This window comes from Chelonia mydas, chromosome 26, assembly GCF_015237465.2.
Source record: "Chelonia mydas isolate rCheMyd1 chromosome 26, rCheMyd1.pri.v2, whole genome shotgun sequence".
Taxonomy (NCBI): Eukaryota; Metazoa; Chordata; order Testudines; family Cheloniidae; genus Chelonia; species Chelonia mydas.
Window position 1 is genome coordinate 7,485,857 of NC_057859.1, and position 21,953 is coordinate 7,507,809.

The 21,953-nt window shown below is 41.6% G+C and overlaps 1 protein-coding gene and 1 long non-coding RNA gene across 2 annotated transcripts in view; one reads left to right on the plus strand and one right to left on the minus strand.

Annotated features, from left to right (window-relative positions):
* Nucleotides 1-1,497: 1,497 nt before the first annotated feature.
* EBF2 (EBF transcription factor 2) overlaps nt 1,498-21,953 on the minus strand; it is a 175,497-nt gene continuing 155,041 nt past the window's right edge. The window contains exons 11-16 of the mRNA XM_037886163.2: nt 21,717-21,805; nt 20,440-20,505; nt 20,161-20,338; nt 17,854-18,039; nt 14,818-14,985; nt 1,498-1,675 (exon numbers count right to left, since the gene is read on the minus strand). Of these exons, the coding sequence (XP_037742091.1) occupies nt 1,644-1,675; nt 14,818-14,985; nt 17,854-18,039; nt 20,161-20,338; nt 20,440-20,505; nt 21,717-21,805 (719 nt within the window). The 3' untranslated portion in view covers nt 1,498-1,643. The remainder of the gene's footprint in view (nt 1,676-14,817; nt 14,986-17,853; nt 18,040-20,160; nt 20,339-20,439; nt 20,506-21,716; nt 21,806-21,953) is intronic.
* On the plus strand, nt 11,056-15,031 carry LOC122463862. Its single transcript, XR_006287522.1, has 3 exons — nt 11,056-11,151; nt 13,520-13,601; nt 14,914-15,031. It is a non-coding gene; the product is annotated as an uncharacterized LOC122463862 (long non-coding RNA).

Below are 21,953 nucleotides of genomic sequence, written 5' to 3' on the forward strand. Positions count from 1 at the left end.
TTGAAAACTTTTCGATGAAAAATGGCTCTTCAACTAAATGGCAATTTTCTTGATTGTTTTTTCATTTTTCCTCAGGAAACCAAAAAATTCTCATTGGTGTGGCTTTTTCCCCTCCCCTTGTGTTTCCTTCTTTTTTCCATTTGGAAACAGAAAATGGAAAACGAAACAAGTAAAATTTTTCTTTTTTGTTTCTTTGTTGAAATGCTGAAAATTTTGAACCAAACAAATCTGGTGGGTTTTTTCCCATTAAAAATACTTAGCATTGTTTGACTACAACTAGCTCTAGTTATAAGACCATCAGTGGAAGATGGCATAAATAACCTATTGGCTTGCACAACAATTGAATGACCCTTTACTGAAATGTATTACTCATTAAATACATTAAAGATGAAGAAGCATTTTCCAATTTACTGATGAAAAGTGCTATAACAGAGTTAGGTGGTATTATTCATTGTTGTTATTACGTAACCCTTTATGACTGCACCCTTAATATAAAATGTAATCCTATTTTGTAAGTCTGCCATAACTTCGTGGAAAACAATCATTTAGAGAACCTTTCCGATCCCCCTCCTGTTCATGTGAAAATTTGAAAAATAAACTCATCATCACATGAAAACCTGATTTGTTCAAACACTTAGAAGCCATTCATTTACCAGTAGGGTCTTTGAAACTAACCACCTTACCCCAGTACCTGAAAATCTTAAGTGAAGCAAAAGATGGAGAAGGAGGGAAAAGATGTGGATAAAATTCTTACATTAACTACTGGCTTATATATATACTGCAATGCGTATAAAAGTTTGTGATGCGTTAATCAGAAAGAACCCTACACAGCCTTGCACGTGGCTCAACAGGGGGCGAGGGAAAGAAGAGAAGAGCAACGGCAGCAATAAGAGTACGTCTCTTAAACTTGTCACTACGTTTTTGCATCTTTTTTTTTCTTCATTGTACAACAGGAGGAAAAAGTCCAAAAAAGGTCTTAATTGCTACCTCTACATACAATAAGTTACAAGTTTATTTAAATAATTGTAAAACATCTTACATTTTTTTTTAAAGAGGTTAAACTATAAGTAAACACACACATACACCAAAAGTTCCATCATTCATGTCAGTTTGTCCTAGAAATTCTTCCATGCTGGTACCCTGTTTTGTTGTTTGTTTGTTTCTGCATAAACTAAATTGGTATCTGAAAGGCTCCATAGAAAATAGAAACTTCAACTTTTTTTCCCCTACAAAGTAAAACAAATAGTATCCAAAATATCAAGCTTGAATCCTTTGCCAACTTTTTTTTCCCTTTTCGTATTTTACAAACGTTAGGAAGGTTTCATGTCCGTCAAAAAAGACCTTGCGTTTCTGACCCCATCGTGCCAACCGCTGTCCATCCTGGCTCTTGGCTGATCCTTTGTTTGCAATGTTTTAGGAGTTGACGTGGCTACATAGGAAACGTGGAATGCGTAAAAGATCCAGACTCCTGTCTTGTCCGATTTGTAGCAGTTGTTCCTTTTATTTTTTCCGGGTGTGGCTTTCCCCCAAAAAAGAGCTTGTAGTGCTTTTTTTTTTTAAGTGGTCCATCACAATAAGTAGTTTTGTGCTGTAAAAGAAAAATGAAAAACAAAAACAAAAAAAAAGCAAAATGTCCTCTTCTTTTACATCGGGGGAACGACAAGACCAGTCATGGCTGAAAATGAAGATTGACAAGGTTGAAACTTTGGCGGCTCTTTTATGAATGCAGAATTGTGAGCCAAGCCTTAATAGAGAAATTGACAGGTGAGCCACTTCCTCTCCCACCTGTGATCAAATATCCCCATGGCTACTATCCGTGGAAAAGTAATATTAGGCAAGTTTATTAGTCATAGAGTTTAAGGCCAGGAGGGACCATCAGATCATCTCGTCTGACCTCCTGTGTATCACAGGCCGCCAACCCCACCCAGCACCCGCACAGTAAACCCAACAACTGAAATTAGACCAAAGTATTACAGCCCACAGGCGACTAAACTATTGTGTTATAGGCAGAGAATAGGAGGGACTGAGGTGCACCAGTGCCCAGGGACCGCATTGACCCTTCAGCTTCTTTTAGTGCCAGTTAGCAGCCTGAAAAGAGATGTTAGCATCATGTGACCAACCCGCTTGTCACAAGCAGTGAATGAACCACTCCTTGAGAATAAACTCCTCCAAAAGTTCTTGCCTTCTGATGCTGTTTGTTGGCTAAATGAAGTGAGTTGGTGGCTTCAGCATGGTGCCCAGCTTGAGACGCCTTCAAATGGCCTGATGTTCATAGGGTGGGTGCTCGGCCCTCCCTGAAAATCGGCCCCCTTTTGGGGGTCTGAGGTTGGGCCCCTGAAATCACGAATCACTTCTCAAAATGTAGGCTCAGGTGTCAAAACATACCACGACCACCAGATCCCTGGGTGAGCGGTCACAGCAGAGTGGCCGAAGATGGACGACGCATGAAAACAACCCCGCTTCCAGCCCCCTAGAGGTGGCCCCTCCAGAACGGGGGTCACACATCGTAGTAGGGCAACTTGGGAGAAGCTCGCACTGCCACTTCCCATCCTGTTTTCCTTCTGTGCACAAGTTACAAGGTTTTGTCTCCAGAGCTGTTAATCCAGCTCCTTTCCTCTCCACTACATTCAATATAACTTCCCCATCTCCCCCTAAACCCTAGTGAGGCAGAGAATGAGTTCCCATCCCTTGACTTGAATTACTTATTTTGAATTAGCGCTGTATAAACTGCTTACTTTTTTTTAAAAAAAAAACCAAGATTTCCTTTTAAGGGTACCTAGTCAGATGATGATGCTTAGCAATGAATACTGGTTTATTGAGAGGGAGGTCATCCATCATTGTTAGAGTTTTATACTGCTGCCCATCACCACAGTATCTGTAAAACCAGTAGCAATGTCCTTAGCAGAGTTCATGTAACGTCTGGCCCTTCTCTCTTTTTGGGGGTCAAAACTCGGCTTGGGTCTTCCATTCTCCTTCCCCCATGCCCCACCTTCAAATTTCTCACTTGCAGAACTGGTTAAGCTGTGACTGGGCAGTGGTAACATGGAATCAAATGGGAGCTGTGCACCTGAAGCACCGACAGGATCTGGGCCCAGGGCTGCCTTTCCCCTTTCATCTGAGAGTGACCAGAACTGGATTTTGTCCATTTAGCTTCAGCAGAAATTATCCACCAGCCTCTCTTTCTCTTGGTTTATCCCCTTTGTCTGAATTGCTGTAGTTTACCGGGCACGTTCGCAGAACACTGGACACAGGTAAACTATTTACTAGTCACTCTCACTGGCTTTAATTGAAGCTGTGTCTTTCCTAACAGACAACCGGAGCATTTTAAGCTGCCAGGAACTGGTACTGTTCCCAAAGGCTTCGTTGGGTAAGTTTTTGTTTTGTTTTGTTTTGTTTATATATATTTAAAACAAAAGCTAGTGGGTCATGTTTTCAAAGGGGCCTTGTTTCAGTGTAAAGCCCTCATTCTACAAAGATGTATGCCCATTGAAATCAGTCAGATTATTCATGTACTTAAAGTCCTGTCTTTGCAGAGCCTTGAATTTCACCCTTATGTTTGTGTTAAAATAAATTGCAGGAATAGGGTAAGAACTTCAGATGGCATAACTCCATTTACTTTAGTGGAACTACATTGATTTTAAGCAGCTGGAGATCCGGCCCACAATTGGGATCATTTAGCATTATATGTAAAGAAATGTTTTTGTGTTCAGAAATGATGACGAGGAATAAAGCTACCCTGCAATTTTAGGGCACAGAGACAGAAAGAGAGAGTGAAACTGATCAGTCTAGATTAATTGTTGCTGCTGAGTGAAATCTTTCTTAAAAAAAAAAAAAAAAAAATTGGCTAAGAATTCCCTGTTTGCAGTGCTGTTGTAGCCATCTTGGTCCCAGGATATTAATGAGACAAGGTGGGTGAGGTGATATCTTTTACTGGACCAACTTCTGTTGGTAAGAGAGACAAGCTTTCCAGCTACACAGAATTCTTCTGGTCTGGGAGAGGGACTCTGGGTATGTCTACACTTAAACCACAACAGTGATGCTACAACTGCACCGCTGTAGCGCTTAAGGGCTTGTCTACGCAGCTCATCACCACCACCGCAGCCGTAGCGCTTCAGTGTAGACCCTACTTACGCCAATGGGAGGGGATCTCCTGTCAGTGCAGGTAATCCACCTCCCTGACCTAGCGCTGTCTACGTTGGGAGTTCGGTCGATTTAACTACATTGGTCAGGCATGTGAATTTTTCACACCCTTGAGCAAGGTAGCTATGCTTGCTGTAAATTCCTAGTGTCGACCAGCCCTCAGTGTGTCACAGCTAAATACAAGGTGGAACAGTTTGGTTAGCATAAGCAATTAACAAACATTCTAAGAGACCATTCAAGGTGAAATGGCCTGTTAACACCGCTGTGGTCATAGGACCACAAAACCGGGGGGATAGTGGGTTATAGATTGTTGTAATAAGCCATAAATCCAGTGTCTTTATTCAGACTATTTTTAGCGTCTTGTAAAGTTATGAATTTAAGGTCCCAGGCTCTCTCTTTTTTTTGGAAGGTGTTGTGAAGGTTTCCTTTGAGGACAAGGACTGAGAGGTCCCATGTGGAGCGATCATTTTGTGAAAAGTGTTCACTCATGGGCGATAGGGTGTTTTTGCCTTTCCATCATTTTTCTCTGAGAGTTCACATGAGAGCGTCGTGATTGTCTGGTTTCACCCACGTAGCTGTGACTGGGGCATTTAGTGCAACAGATGTGGTCCTCCACATATTGTGATACGCATCTAGGGTGACCAGATGTCCCGGTTTTTATATGGACAGTCCCGATTTTTCATTTTTTTTCTTATTTTGGCTCCTAATACTCCCCACCCCCTGTTCCGATTTTTCACATCTGCTGTCTGGTCACCCTATAGGCATCTGTAGGACCTATGGATCCAGAAGTTGGTCCAATAAAAGATATGATCTCCCCCACCTTGTGTCTCTAAGAATTCCTTTGCATTTTTCATGCAAGGATCTTAAAAGCATTTACAAAAACACAAGTCCATGTAGGTAGGTATTCTTATTCCTACATTACAGTGAGGGAGACCAAGCCATTAAGAGGTGAAGTGACCATTTCTGTTAATGCCCATGATGTGTTAAGGCGCTTCCCATCCCCCAAAAAGGTGGCGTGATCCTTGTTCTATGGGCTGGCAAAGGATGGTTAGTGCCACAGCTGGAAACAGACTCCAGACAGTGCGCTTCCCTGTGCATTAACAAGTCTCTTCTTCTCCTCCTCCTTCCGTATAGAAAAGAAACACAGTTGGGGTATGTCTGCATACACAAGTGGCACTGGCTAAACTAATGTAAGAGTGGCTCTAGACAAAGGTTTGCTGGTTTAATTAAATCAGTTTAACATTTAAACTGATGCAACTTTGGGTGTGAACCAGGCCCTGGATTCTTTTTAAGGGGGGAGAGTTGTCAGAATAATTACATTGACAAAATTCATTATTGCTTTAATTTAAAAAAAAAAGAGGCCGTACAGTCCAGAGCATTGGGCTAATATTTTTACTGATACAAAGGGCAGCGATACCAATTAAACTCATTTCTCCTAGTGCTGGGCAGAGCTCTAATTGCCCCTGACACTTCCATCTGAATATTGCAGCTCCAGCTGTTCCTGTGGCAATGAGTAAGTAGATTTTAAGAATATTTTCTCTCCACACACCCCATGTGCACACACTTCTTTCCACAGCTCAAGTAAACGGCTTGGATCTGCTGCTTTCTCTTCTGCCCCACCCTCTTCCCCCCACTTCCCTTTGGGGCTGTGTTGTCAAAAGCCTATTTCCCAGCCTGTACCACTTTTTATTGAATGTTTGCGAGGTTTGGATTAAGGTCTTACACTGCTAGCAAAGCTGTAATTATTTTTGCCTGTATTACTATATATTGAATCGATGTAACTTTTCAATAAAGGTGGTTCAATGCAGGACACTCCCTGATGGGTTGGGAATATAGAAAGCAGAGTCATTATCCCAGAGGGTTTTTTTTTTCTTGGAGGGAAATGGAAAAAGAATTAGAGATGAGCCTTATTGTATTAGCCTTCACAGCTTGCAATTATCAACTGAAACACTTGATTAAAATTGTCACAAAGTTGGAGAATTTTATTTATTTATATATATATCAAGCACCAAGAATACCCAGATGCTATGGTGATAGGCTTCTTCAGTGTGTGTAATTTAATAATAACAATAGACACTACACAGCAATGGGCGCTTTACATTTCTCCCTGCCTTGTAGGGAAAAGAACTCAGAGTTACTCATGGAATTCACCTAGCAGGCTAGGAAGGATTTTAACGAGGTAGGGTGTTTATAGTAATGTAACCTCACACGGAGCGAACCAGATTTTCAAAAACAACTCGTGATTTTTAGATGGCCAACTTGAAACCCCTTTAAAGGGGCAGGTGCTCAGCCCTTTCTGAAAAACTGACCCCCTGTAAGGTATATCAAGTTAGGCACCCACAATGTCTAGACATCTGAAAGTAAGTGTGTGTGTAGCCATGTGTATATAGACCCCATTTTATGGGCATGGTATTTCAGAAGTGCTAAGCACTCAGTTAACTCAGTGAGAGTTATCAGTACTCATCACCTATAAAAATCAGAGGCAAGGGGCGTGTGTGGGATGCTGTTGGGTAGGGGCAGGTGGGTGGAGGACAAAGAGTGGCTGGGGACCTTGACAGGTTGCCCAGGCAACTTCAATTCTGGCATGTCTTAATTTTTGGGTGCTTGGTTGTGCAACTTTAACATTCTTTCAACATAGTTTCTTGGATGTAATATGCACATTTACTCTTATTTAAATATGAAACACTTCTTTTTACACCCCTACCCCAGCTTTTTTGCAGTTACCATGGTAACGTTTTGACAAGGCTGTCTGGCCAATGTAAGAAGATTGACCAAAGCCTGACCTAAGCAGTCCAAAGTCTAACAAGTTCTTAGATATCTCCCCTTTCTCTTTACTAACACCCTACACCACTACCTCTTTGTTTCCCTCTAGCAAAGGCCTGGTCTTTCACTTATCCCCAAACCTGAGGGTTATATTATATTTTCTTTTGAATCCTAACTATGAAACCACAAAAGCTGTAATTTAAATAGGATTAGGGTTGATATTTTTCAAAGATCTCTTGAATTAGAATTAAACAAATGTGGTGACAATGAAGTTGCCTGTTTGGGGAAAGAAGTCCAACATGTTTGTCAAATTAAAATGTGTCTGGCTTAATTATTGAAAGAAAAATGGAATTGATTTTTGCAATTATGCTTAGATTCGCCTGGAACAAGTAGACATGCATCGTCAGTTGCCTTTTCCATCATGTTGCTTTGTGGGAGCGAGAGGAAGGTAGCTTCCATTTCAACAGCGGATGGCTATTCAGAGTGGCAAGCTACAGCACTTCCCCAAGGAAGACTAAGAATTCAAGTAAGTTGTTGGCTTACATGCTGATAAGAGGGTTTAACCCTAAAACTATGGGGCCTTATTTTTGTGGGCAGACCACAGTTCCAGCTGATGTCAATGGGAGCTGCAGCATCTCTGAAAATCATGCCCATTGGCTCTTAATAGACCTGGCTGAAATTTTTCATTCAAAACTTTTTTTTAAGGCAATTTTCAGGGTTTTTGTGTGTAAGATTTTTCCAGTTTTTCATCTCAACCAAATATTTTGAGGGTTTTTTTGTTTTTCCTTTTTGTGTCATAGAATGAAAGCTGTCTAGGGTTTTACTTGTTCAAAACACCTTCAACTTTGCCAAAGAAATTGAAGTGCTGTTGCCCTGTAACTGGCATTCAAATGCAGCTCCTAATCCTCTGCTGTAACAAAAGGACCAGCGTAGCCTCTCACTTGCATAGGGTAAAAGTTGTGTGGGGGTTAAGCCCTTGATGGCAGCGCTGGGGGCTAAGTGGAGAACGTGCTATGATCTGAGGGCAGGATGTTGACTAGAATGAGGGTAATGCAAGATGTGGCCCTGTTGGCTTCTGTTTGTCCAGTGTGTGTCAGAGATATGTGGCACTGCCTTCTAGCAAAACACAGCATGAACTCCTGCACATGTGAGTGAGTTTATGGCAGTTTCACATGGACAAGGGTTGGGCGGGTGGGGGGTGGAAATAACATTTCTCTGTGTATTGGCAGAGTCCAGACTCTATTCGACAGGGCCTCCATGGTTGAATGTAGCCCAGAAAGCCTGCACTTGATCAGCTGTGGCCTCGCTAATGGGTTTCAGTCTAAAAACAGAGAGCTTGCTATGGCTGCCAGGAATACAGATGGGATGATGGATGGCGAATGCTAAGTTTAAGTCTCTGTGTTAAAACCATGAAGATGTTTGTATTAAATTGAAATGTGGGTTTATTTGTTTTTGCTTTTCTATAAAAACAATTGTGCCATTTAATTCTCTCCCTCCTTTAATTGCTGCAGGCTGCCTTGTGTAACTAATCAAGTGATGGGGCTAGAAGAAGGGGACCACACGGAACACCAATGAGTTACACCAGCTGCTGCTCTGTAATAGGCATTAGAATGCAGAGGTTAAGGTAGGAAAGCATTATGAATTACAATGTGCACAGTCTCCCTGCCAGCTGAGGCAGGGTGGTGCAGCATGGGAGATGTAGTTCAGCTGAGGAATCTGGCCCATAGAGCCGATGGGGGGCATGAGGCACTGTGATGGCATTTCCAAATGGAAAATGGCCAAAACATTTACATTGTGGGGGTGTCGTGGTTTTTCAAAATGAAGCTGAAATTTTCCATGGAAAGCAGACGCTGTTTTGGAAAAATGTCAAAACCTCAATTTTCCACGAAACCGGTTTTGATGGCAAAGTTTTGACCCACTCTAGTTAGGTGGGTGAGGATCTCACCCTGACCAGCTAACACATTTGTAAACAGCTCTGTCTGTGTCTACACTAGCTGCTAAGTGGTGTTTTAAATCACCACCCGTTTTCCCAGATTAGACAAGCCCCTGGAGTTCTATGGGAAGAAGGAGAAATAAATTAACTTGGCTTGTCTACATGGAAATCTGCACCAGATTAATAAAGGTGTGGGCTTGTTTTATAAATCAAGTTTGTTAAACTAGTGCAAAAAGCTGACTGGACAGTCTTATTGCAGTTGGAGAGAAGCTGAACTGTAATAAGCCTAAATCAGTTCGGAATGACCTTCTACTAAACCACGCTTAAGAGTGTCCACACCAGGATTTGCATCAGTTTAACAAAACCGGTGCAAAGGTGGGTGTAGATTAGGTCTCTGTTCCCGATCTTTCCTCTTCTGCAGCCACTCAGGACTCACCACTAGAACTTATCTTTTTGGGACCTGTCATTCTCTTGACCAGGTCAGGCGATGAGGGGGGAATTTAGGGTTGCTAAAGACTAGCTTTTGCTCGTGAACCCCAAGTAGCCCCCCCATCCTTCCTGCAAAGTACACCATCCAGCCCTAAGAAATTGAGTGGTCTTCTATGTCTACACTACAACTGGAAGGTATGACTGCAGCACATGTAGGCACACCTCACCAAGCTAGCCAGCACTGCTCTGGCTTAAGTGCTGGTATCACCCCTCCCGCTTGTCGTGTAGACACTCCTTTACAGGTGAGCCCTTCCTGCCCTCCCCCTCTTTATGGTGTGTGATGAGTAGGGCCTGAAAGATGTTTTCCCATTAAAAATAGATAAATAAACCTGTTCGTATTTTACACTAGAAATGGAGGTCTGGTCTCTCTCCTGGATGATTGTAAGACACCTGGAGAACTAGTGAAATTGACCATCTCAGAGAGTGAAACTGAGCAACAGTAAAGGGAGGAGGAATCTTTTTATGAAGACTGTTTTAAAACTTTTAAGTGTTAGCTCATGGCCATTTAATCGTTTCAATGGCTAAACAGCCCTTGGGAGAAAAGACCCCTTAGTTAAGATCCCCTGTGTTCTGAAGTGTGATTTCCCAGTACTTCTCTCTATAATCAAGAAGCTGGGGAAAAATACTGGCAGCCCTCTATATTTCAAATGTAAATAACATGCCGAAAAACTGCATTTTTGACCAAAAAAAAAAAAAAAAAAATCTTTCCTTATGATGGTTGGACAGCCTGAACTGAGAACAAACCCCATGGCTGGTAACCTGTAACATGCTGAAGGCATTGTCTATGCTCAGGATTAAAGCAGTGAGAGGTGTATTATTGATGTGTATGTTGTGGTGGTGTCTAGAAGCCTGTGTCAGGTCACCCATGTGTTAGACACTATGCAAACAAAGAGCTTACAATCTGTGTAGCTGCATCACTGCTGAGCCCCCAGGGCAAACCTGGAAAAGGATGGGGAATCAGGGGACTTGAGTTCTGTTCCCAGCTCTGCAACCCTGAACAAGTCACTTCTTCTTCAAACTGGGGTCAACCCCAATGGGTGGCCTTTGGGACTCTCTGCAGCTATGCCGATGACTGAGTTGGGGATATTCCACAGTGTAGACAAGACTTGAATGCCCTTTAGATTGGGTAGGGTCCTGCGGGTTAACTGAACCACAGACCTTACGAGGGTTGCCTCCTGTTCCTTGCATTTTTTTTCTATTGAAATGTCCTGAGCTGGCCAATAGAAATCGAGGCAGTCGGTGTTCCAGCAGTTTCCAATTTACTTGCTTTCCTATCAGCTGCCTTACATCTGCGATGAGATGATTAAGCATAGTGTACTCATCATGCCATCTGATGTCACGTCATGTTATATCTTCCCTATGCCGTTTTTAAACTGGCTTGACGTATGACATGAAATCAGCATGCAATTTTTCAGCGCGGGCTCGCCTGCTATCAATCTGGAGTGTGTCTAGAATTGGATGGTGTTCAGGATGGACTGCTGCTTGTTCCACCCCATCGTGTCCTGTTATATACTGGGAATGTATAGCAGATGGAAAGATGTAAGCAGGAACACATGGCACAGGATGGGGTTATCTGAGGGTATCCCCGCATGGCTTGGGTGCGTTGGCTCTCAGCTTTGTGTTGTACAAGAAGCACGTGGGATTGCTATCTAACCTTACTCCTTAAGGTAGGGGCATGCTTTCTAAAACAATACTTTGTCCTCTCTAGCAGCTTCCATTTGAAGACCGCAAGGGGATTCTGGCAAAAATTTCCCACCATTGCGAACACTGCTGTAAACTCCACCAGTGACAGGACGTCCAGATTCTGAAAGGCACTTAGCTGACAGGTAAGGTGGAGTTGCACTAGTGGGTGCATTACAAACACTAAGGCTTTGTCTACACAGAGAAGTTAATTGCAATTCAGGTAGGGTGTGAATTTAAAGCGCAGTAGCTATTCCTGACTAACTTCTGATGTGGACACTAATTCTGGAATAAGAACATGCATGCAGAGAGTTAATCAGGAATAGCTCCTGTATAGGCAAGCCCTACATTAACTCTCACAAAAAGCCTTGTGAGGGATGTAAGTATTATCTCCATTTTACAGATGGGGAAACTGAGATGGATATAAGGTCAAATAATTTGCCCAGTATCAGAGCTGGGAATAGAACCTACATCTGACTCTTTGGCCTGTGCTTTCATTGCTAGGCTATATACTTTATCTCCATGAGCCTGATCCAAAATCCACTGAAGTTGCTCATGGAAAGAATGCCATTGATTACAAAGGGAGTTCGATCAGGCTTTACTAAGCTACAATACAATATACATTTTTAGAACATGTGTTAACTGGTGGATGTGAACCCAACATCTTAGAGTTCAACTTGCCCAGTCTACACTAGGGTTTTAGAATGCATTAAACATTTTTGCGAATGTGTTTTTAAAAAGATACCTTTTATCCTAGTGTAGGCCAGCCCTAAAATAATGTTGACAAAGGAGCCCTGCCTCCGGGGAACTTGTGTTTTGGAAAGGATCCAGACCCGTGGCCTAATTTCCAAATGAACATTCCCACAGTGTTGACAGTCCCCCAAAGTCAGCAGGAGGGTCCCAATGAGGCTCCTTAAATGGCATTACTGTGCAAGGGATTAGAAATCTGCATTGCAGCATAGCCAGAGGGCTGGTCTATATGCAATTTTTAGTACTAGTTTCACTGTACTGATGTGAAACCCGTATCGTATAAATTTAAGTATACTAAAGTTATATAGTGGTAGACAGGCACCTTTATAAAACTGCAGCCAGTCTAAGGATCCTGGCTGCGAGCACTAACATCTCATTGCTGGATGAAGGAGAGAGGTAGCTTTTCTACCCTTCTTTGAAAATTAAAATGCTTCTTGAGGTTAGGATTTACAGTATTGCCTACAGGGACCTCTTGTGCCAGGCATTGTACATACAGCAGTACACCTTTTACACTATGTGTAACTGTAGCTACACTCCCATGGTGTAGATCCAGTTGTACTGGTATAAAGATGGTTTTTCCCCTTAGAGTTATTACCGCATGGAAAGGGAATAAGCTATGCCACTTTAAAGGTGCCCTTTATTGCTACAGCTGCATCCACACTGGGACTTGTACAAAAAGCGCATGGAGACCCCCATGAGAGAGAGAGAGAGTTCCAACCCAAAATACTTCTGGTCACACGTTCCAGTAAGGTTTCACAGATGAAGGGCTAATAGATGGAACAGACATTGAGCAATATGAGTTATGGACGGATATAAGCAACCTGTTGAATGAACAATTTAAAAATGGAACTTTAATATGAAGTGTAACTGAGCATCCAGTCTAAATAGACAAGACAAACACGGTATGTGTAGACTAGGAAAAAATGTGTTGTAAAAATTGAGTTAGCTACTTTGAGGCAGCCTGGGGTGGACCCCTACTAGCTTAATACAGCTGTAAGAGGTCAGAACCTAGTGCAGATGCAAAGTGGTGTTGGCTATCTTGAGGTGGTTGGTTTGTTTTATATACTTTTCTTTCCTTTGGCTGACATAGCTACAAAGGGTGAGTGGGACAATCACTGTTTTGAGTAGCTTACGACATGGGAGGGGACTTCCTAAAATGAGGCCTTATCTCTACACAAGTTGGAGCAGTTTACCAAAGGGCTTGTGTAGTCCCATTTCAAACAGGACTACGTCAACGTGAACCTGGTACCTTTTAATTCTACATGGAGCTGTTAGGGTGTAGCATCCCTGTAGTCTGCACTACGGTGTAGACAAGCCCTAAGGCTTTTTAAAAACAGATTTTGCTAAAACTGGTGCAAACATGTGTTATTTCAGTAAAGCGCTAGTCTATGGGGAACAGGTTCAAAGTAAACTAAAATAAAAATGTCTACATAAGGGTTTGCACCAATTTAAATTCACATCCTAAATTAAACCAGTGCAACTTTCTTGTGTAGAGAAGCCCTACATCTGTTCTAGAGCTGTGTAATCTGATATCGCTAAATCAGTTTAAGAGTGATTTAAAGAGGCACTCAAACTGGTTTAAGGCATCCGCACGCTGATTTTAAATGGGTATAACTTCTGTGTAGACAAAGCCTTATTTACCTACAGTTCAAGTATTTACTTCAAATCCTTTTATCCTCTTTTAAACTGATTGGGAGAGAAGTAACTTATCTGTATTCTTTTCTCCCTCTTCATGAAATGTACTTATCTCTTTCTGTTTACCAGAAGACACAGCCAACCTTCAGGAAATCTCACTGAAACTAACTTGCTTCATATGGACCTGTATTAAAGGCATGAAGTCTCTCAAGTAAGTGGCCTTTTTTTTTTTTTTTTTTTTAACAGCTACAGCACGCTTTTAAAAATATAATTATTTTTGTCTGATGCACATATGGGGGTGTGATTCTTTTATAAAATAAGGAAATTTATGTGCACTCCCTGTGGCCTAGGTAGGGATTAATAACGCACCCAAACAGGTGTGTTTTGTATGGCTCGGTTTGGAATTACCACTGAGTCTTGGCATGGCTGAAGTCCCAAAGCCGTGTTTTCTAGGGTATCGCTAATGAATCCTGAAGGAGCCAGATCGCTTCACAGGACGTATAATTTTTTTTTTAATGACGAGTTGGAGTGTATGTATGTGCGTGCCTCACTTCTCCCCAACAGCCTGTTGAGAAAGGAATGTAGGACAGCTTTCCATTCTTATCTCAATGTTCACATTTGTTTTGCAGATCACCTTTAAAGAGGCTGTAAATGCACTGTAGGGCTCAATTCCCTCTATGAGCCTAAATCCTACAGCAAGTTTTAAGAAACTGGCTGCTTCCTATAGAGCTGTGGGCACATTTAAATGTCCTTAAAGGTCAGGGAGAAGCCCTCCTTTTCAAAAGAGCTGGTATTTAAATGCAATTAGGGCATATCTACATTTGCAGCGCAGACGCTCCATGCGGATGGGAGAGACCTCTCCTGTGCACACGAGCGCTTATGTCACTCAAGGGGGTGGAATATTCACCCCCTTGAGTGACATAAGTTAGACCGGCATAGGCTCTGTCTACGCTACTACTTAAGTGAGTCAAGCATAGCTCCATTGAAATCAAGGTCACTTTCTTGAAGTCTACAGTGCTATCTACATGTTCTATTTAGAAAAAAAGGTTAAAGGATGGGGCGAGAAGAGGAATCCCATCCATAAGCTCTAGGTGTCCTTCGCCTAGTTTAAAAATAAATTCAAAATGCAGCAATTTAAGATACTGCATTACAAAACCTCTGTGGTGGGGGGGAAAAAAGGCTAGTGAATTTCTCACAACACAGAAGGCCCTGGGTGCCACATGCTGAGTTTATCTGTAGCGCTTTCTTTTGAGATGTTGAGAATCTTTTTTGTACATAAACACAAGTCAGAACCTGCGCTGCTGTAAATCCGCATAGCTCCCACCGCTCACAAGATCATTCTGGCCCTGTATGGCATTGCTACACCTACCTACAGTACAGGGTCTGCTACATCTGTGCAGGCTGAAAATCAATTTTAAATTTCTTACCTCTAAACCCATTTCCATTGCCACTCGAGCAGGCAGGGGAGGGAGACCCTTGGGGCCTGATGACAGGGGCAAAGGCACTCTTCTGTTTGACAGCAGGAAAGACGGAGGAGGAGAATGGAAGGATGGAAGAAGCGCTGGAAGAGCCAACTGTTGGACTTGAAGACATTACTGCAAAATAAGAGGTGATCTTCTTCAGCAATGGAATTGATAAGAGACGAGGTAAAATTGCATTGCAATACATTGTTTTCCCACCTTGATTCAGTTGTGAGAGCATAAAAATAATATTAATAAGAAACTGTTTCTATCCCAAATAGCTAACCATGCTCCGCTGATACGTATGTCTGAAGCAGATGCGGTTTTATGTAATATTACTGCTTTCATACAAATCGTACCCCAAAATGTTTTTCTAAGGTAAAATTAAGTATAAGCGTGGGGAATAATATTTTCAGGGGAGAGCTGAAAAAATGGCAGAGTGATAGCCCAGAACTGTTAATATGAAGGAGCTAGAGAGGATAATGCTCTTTTACTCCTGGGTTGAATGAAACAAAAGAGGATCTGGTGCTAGAGAAGTTGATGGGTTAGGGCCGGTCAAATAATGGTAACCATATCCCCTCCCCAAAAAGGAAAGTTTTAAATCTAAAAGGAGGAGTTGTTTGTGGCACCTTAGAGACTAACCGATTTATTTGAGCATCAGATGCAATGATGAAGTGAGCTGTAGCTCACGAAAGCTTATGCTCAAATAAATCGGTTAGTCTCTAAGGTGCCACAGGTCCTCCTTTTCTTTTTGCGGATACAGACTAACACGGCTGCTACTCTGAAACCATTAAATCTAAATGCAATTTTTAGCAACCAAAATGAAATGAAACCGATTTAGGTTTTTAGTTTTCCCCAATGGAAGAGGAGGACAAAAATAGCTGATTTGGCCTCTTCCCCTCTAAAAAAAAAAAAAAAAAAAAAAGCCCTGCAACATTATGTTAACTCTGGAAGTGCGAAACATGCACAATAAAGCAACCTGTTAATCCAAACTGCATTTCAAAGTATGAGGCAAGGGATAAACTCAGTCTGCGTGGACTGAGGTTTGTATGAACCCAAAGAACTCAGACTTGAAGTCTAAAGTCATTGCAGCAAAACGCTGTAGGGGCCAATCCTGTTCTCACTACTAAACAGGGAGCAGGCTCTGTCTCCACCTGAACATTATGCATATTACTTTTAAACTTAAGTCACTGTTCTAACAGCAATGACATTGTTTTCAAGTGCCCAAAAACTGTGATGGATTCAAAGATTTCAGGGCCTGAATGGATCATTATGATCATCTCGTCTGACCTGCATGACACAGGCCATAGAATTTCACCCGTTGGGCTATATTTTAACAAAAGAAAAAATGCTTTGCACTTGGAGCAGCTTTCAGCCAGGATGCTTGCAGCGCTTTTCAGGGTCCTGTTAAGCCTCACTTCGGGGTAGGACACATTGTCTTCATTTTTACAGATGGGGAAATTGAAGCCCAGCGATGGGAAGTGACAGGGAAAGTCAGTAGCAGAGCCAGAAGTGGGGTCTGCCTCCCAGACCTCTCCTCTCTAACCCTGTGTCACTCATTCATAGCTCAAGATTCAAATGAAACTCGGTCTCACTTTAGGTCTCAGTTACTGCTAATTCTATTCATTTATTGTTTTCATGGGGATTAAGTGACTTTAAATGTATCTTTTACAAGTAATTCAGCATGGATTATGTGATGATATCAGTAGAGCTGCAGCTTGGCAGAGACCAAAATGAAGCAAAGGCCCTCTTCCCGTCACACAAGGCCCTGCTCACAAATTCGCAGCTGGAATTTACTCTGCATCTATTCTTCTTAGAGAAGAGAACATTTGCTTTAGTTAAGGGGTCTGTCAGCATTTCATTATAAACGCCTATTGTCAGGGGTTTATAATTCAGCCGTAAAATTCTCTCTCTCCCTCAGCTGAAACTTGGCACGGAGAGCGCAGCCAGGAAGTGAAGGCTGTATGTAAAAATTTGAAAAACATCTGTTTGGCCATTTTGAAACTCTACCAGCATAAAAACAATAGAAGAGGCAAGTTTCAGAAGTATTTGTGTGTGTGTGTGTGCCTGGAGGAGAGGTTCACTGGTGTAATTAAACCAAGAACCCTTCCATTTGATATTGCAAACCATTAGCGAATGCAGGCTCCTGCTTTTTTTTTTTTAATACCAGGTCAATTATTAATTCCCCGTTGTGCAGCCCCTTACACATAGGGGATAAAGCCATAGTTCTGTGATGACTGTCTGGAATGATACATTTATAGTCTCAGGTTGGGGCCATCCTGTGCAATAGATATTTTTCCCCCCCAAAAAATCAAATGTAGCACTGGCTGAACAGCCCTGGAGCCTGAAGTCCTCCTTTTATAGAGGGATGTTTATTACAGAGACTATGGCAATGGTAGTAAAAGCCACTCTGCCACCTGCCACAATATCCTCTAAGGGCAAGAGGGGTAGTTTAGCTTTCACAGCCCATTCTACTCTAAGAGGGAGGAAGGCTTGGATTGTTAAAGTTGCCCAAGGGAGTTAGGCGTTTATCTATGTCTACACTGCAATCACACCCCACAGTGAAGACATACCTTTAGTATGATTTGGGTGAATAATGCCCTGTAGGCTGCTTTCACAGTGCCAGGTGAAACACCTAGAGGGTCTAGAAAGGACTCCAAAAGCCTACACTTTTCTAATAAAAATTGTAACAGGTGTTTTACAACCATCTTGTTATGGAGCAGGGATAAAACCATTGACATGTGATCCTTTTCTATTACATTATAGAAGACGTATTTATAAGTGAGCATTTGGCCTCTGCTGAGACTACCAGCACAGGGGACAGTTCTGATGGTAACTTTGGGAGGGGAAGGATGTAACAAATTATTGACAGGCCTGATGGATGCCTCTGATGTAAAGGCTTTGAGATCCTCCTTTGAAAGACACTGTAAGTGCAAAGTTTGATCCACGTATGGCTTAAGTAAAAAAAAAAAAAAGTCTGCTATCAAAGAGGTGGGCACTTACTTCCATAGGGAGATCCTGTTGGAGAGCCATTAATGAATCCAGGTGAACTGGGAACTCCCAAGTTAGACATCGGGACATTGCTGTAGCCGTTCATGCTATTACTGGAGGTGCTATAATTAGACTGCTGAGGTGTTGAACTGGAAGAGTAACCTCGAGGGGAGATGCTGCTTGTATTACGAATGTAACCTGAAATAAATTAAACATTTCACAGTGAGTCAATGAATATGGCCTGAAACTTTTCTTTTCTCTGTTTTCCCAGTCTCAAAGAAATCTTTTGAGATTGCTCTTTTAGACCCAGATTCAACAAAACACTTCAGCAAGTTTCATTGATTTAACGGGACTGAAGCTTGTCTTTAAATGCTTTGCTAAAACAGGGCCTAAAACACTCTCAGAAATTTGTGTTTTTTGAGGTGTGTGTGTATTTTCCTAATCAGATTTGATAGTTTAAAACTTGAAATTGGAGTCCAAGATCTGAAAAAAACAGTAAGCTCATCTTTTAAGGGTTTTGTAATTTGTGTGGGTTGAGGTTATACTTTCCAAATAATTAATGGATTACCACTTAAAAATAAAGTACCAAAATATATTAGTAATGGGAAACTGCAGTCAACTTTGGGATATACCCTCCCCTTCTTGTCTGTCTCGGTGTGAGAAAAGATTGGCCACATAAGTCGGAAAAAATTGGCTCAACTTGACCAGTAGGGACAATGGTTGTAAATACTGTAGGAGCAGGTTTTGGTCCATTTTTTCCCCCATCAAACACAATTTCAGTTTTCAAAAATGACTGGAAAAAAAGAGGAATGAAGCTAAAAAAAAATTCTGTATTTTCATTTTAGGCTCAATTATTTTTCAGTGAAGAAACTTCATTAGAAAAATTTCATCACCACTAATTTAATGTAAGTTAGTTACCATTTAGGAAATCACTGGATTCCGCTAGTTGAGTTAATCCAGGTAAATTAATAAAGGAAATGCAAATCAACATGAACAATTATGTTTTTCTATATATTACATTCCGGAGCTTGTTAAGACTTCATGATATCCAGTGCTGAGACCTTACTGCTGATCTGTGTAACATTACCTTTCTAGTTACATTTGGCAGGATATACCTGGACATAAGTTCATATGACATGACTTTCACCTCCTGGGAGGACATTGTGTCCAACTAACTGTGCATTCAGACTACCCAGATTGTATATTACAGGAATCTAGTGTTAAACTGAGAAATCAAGCACTCCAGTCAGAACATTCCAAAAGTTTAAATTGCTCCCCTGATGTTAGCTCTGCTGTGCTGCATGTATTTTATGGCACGCATTACTAACAATGGTACATTAAGGTTCACATTCAACAAGGAAAACAGCACTAGTAAATACATGCAATTTGGCAAAGTTAACATTGTAGAAGAAACAATTAACTTTTAAAAATTCTCAGCCTCTCTCCGCAATGGTAGTAGATGCATTTACTGTCTTGGTGTTTTCTGAGGGCATGGATATGTCTGAAAAATGTGAATTAGAATGGAAGTTGGAATTCAGTCTTACGTTTGCCAGAAAAGAGACTATGGGTAAAAATTTCAAATGCACCTAAGTCCTAATGACTTCAGTGAAAGTTAGAAGCTGAAGTCCCATTTTCAAAAGTGACTTAAAGCCCTTGAACCTAACTCAAGAGGTGCTTTGAAAATGTTCCCTTCTTAGGATCTGCTCCAAAACCCACTGAAGTCAAAGGACTTTGGATCAAGCATTTACTCATCAGATCTGCTCCTTGTACTTGGATAGCAGGCCAAAAATTTGTCAAAACAGTTTTTCAATTAAACATGTAGATTTCAACAAAATTGTTTAGCTATAAAAAGCAGTTTTAAAAGTCTGAAGAGGTCAAAATCAGAATCAGCCAAAACGAAATTTGGAAATTTCAAAATTTTGTTTTTGGTCCAGGACAGAATGGAAAAAATTTAAAATCATGGCATTTCCTGCAAAACAGGAAACCAGGTCCCTGCCCAGCTCTAGTTTTGGTGACAAAAATAAGGGGTTTGTATGATTTACTCCAGCCCTACAGAGCCACTATTCTGTCTCCTGTGTCACCAAAAAAGTTGTTACCTAAATTCCAGTTGCAGAACCTTTATTGTTGAGGACACATGAGCTAGAAAGAAACTAGCTTGTCCAGTTTGCCAGCAACACATTAGCTATTAAGGCGGCCGGGTGTCTACTTTTCAACTGAGTAGATATGGAAATTGAGACACCAACATGAAAACAGAGATCCCCTGACGCTATTTTTACAATCACATTTTAGGATATGTGCAAACAGTATAACAGACATTACCTTGGTTGTTCCCCTGTGTCGACTCGGAGATGCTGACTCCTAACTGGCTCCCATAGGAGTTGATTCCCATCATGCTGCTATGAGCTGGAGAACTAGACAAAGCAGGGATCTGGCCGGGATTCCTTGGGACGCTATACAATGCTTCTGCTATGTCCGCAGCCCGCTTCAGAATAATATCCTACAAGACAGCAACAGCCTCCGGTCAATTTAACTTCAGGAAGTTTTTACAAAACCTTGAAAAAGGTTTCCCCCCACCCCCACAAAAGCAGTCATTCTAACCTGGTTATTATGTGGTGTTCCATACAGTGCTTCAACTAGGTCAGCTGCTCTTTTCAACAGCATCTCCTGGAGGAGGAAGAGATGTATGAAATGGCAAACCTTCAGAGACCCCCTCACCCGCCAAAAAAGACAGTTTTCTGCCCTGATCTGTTGTTTGAAATAAAAACCAGGGCCAAGATTTTCTAGTGTGACTGGTGTTGTGGGAGGCCCAACCTGGTACACTTTGAAGGAGTCTTGTTTTCAAAAAGTGCTGCCACGCACCCACTGAAAATCGAGCCCCTTTCAGGTTGGGCACCCAACATCGCCAGTCACTTCGGGAAGTTTTTACCTACACGTAAGAGCATCAATAAATCACAGTTTTATACTTTAACTGATAAGTGTGCCATCCTTCTGTCTAGGAGCTCTCCATAGTCCTGAAATTGCTCTTCAGAACATTGATTATAAGAAAATTTAAGGTGGGGTTTTCAAAAACACCGAGATGAATTAAGAGCATGAGTCCCCATTGACTTCCAAGGGGACTTTTGTTCCTTACTCAGCCCCTTTTGAAAGTCCTACCCTTATTCTTTAAATTACACACATGCTTTTTTCTCAGTAATTGTAACAAACAATTAAGATTCCTCAAAGCCATCTTCAGTGTTTCTGTCATCTGCTGTTAATTATCTCTGGTTTTAGGGTTTGTTTGTTTTTTAATGATGATTATCTTCTTTCATCAGGCAAATTATACAAAATTATTATTACTTTTAAATATAATCAGAAATTAGGCTCAGATTCTACAATGGAAGGGTCAAGCATGGCTATTATTATTGGTATTGCAATAGTGTCTAGGAGCCCCAGTCATGGACCAGAACCCCATGTGCTAGATGCTATATAAACATGGGTCTTTATACATTATAAATGTATCTGTTCCATGTGGTTTCAAAGCAGGCAACCTTAAAGCTCACCTCTTTCCTGCTGTGATTCTGCTGATGGACCCCCTAAAACTGGATTTGTGTGGGCAGATCCCTGCAGCTCAATGGATCCTTATACAATTCAATGGGGTGCCAGTTGAGTGCAAAGGTCTGCTGCTGTGGATAAGGGCAGTAAACTATAGATATGGACTAGGAGGGTGTCTGCAATGGTGGGTTCCCAGCTATGGAACTGATTCTCACACTGGCAATAAAAGAAAATCCACATGCAACACATGGGCTGTAATGGTAAGATCTGACTTACCACTCTGTGCTTTATTACATATCAGCAGAAAAGAAAGTTGCAATTTGAAATGCTCGTAAATCTTTTACCTTGGCTAGTCTCTCTGGGTCACCGGGATGCCTCGGGATGACCTTTTGCAGTCTCTGGAAACCATAATCGATGGTGGGTTCATTTAAAGCTGGAAAAGAAGAGTAGCCAGACCTGAGTGTGAGCCTTAGGCAATTGCTGGTTTAAAAAACCCCACAAAACAAAACATGAAGCCTTGAGGTGTATTCCGTGGAAGCCTGATCCAAAGTCCACTGATGTCACAGGAAAAACTCTTGTTG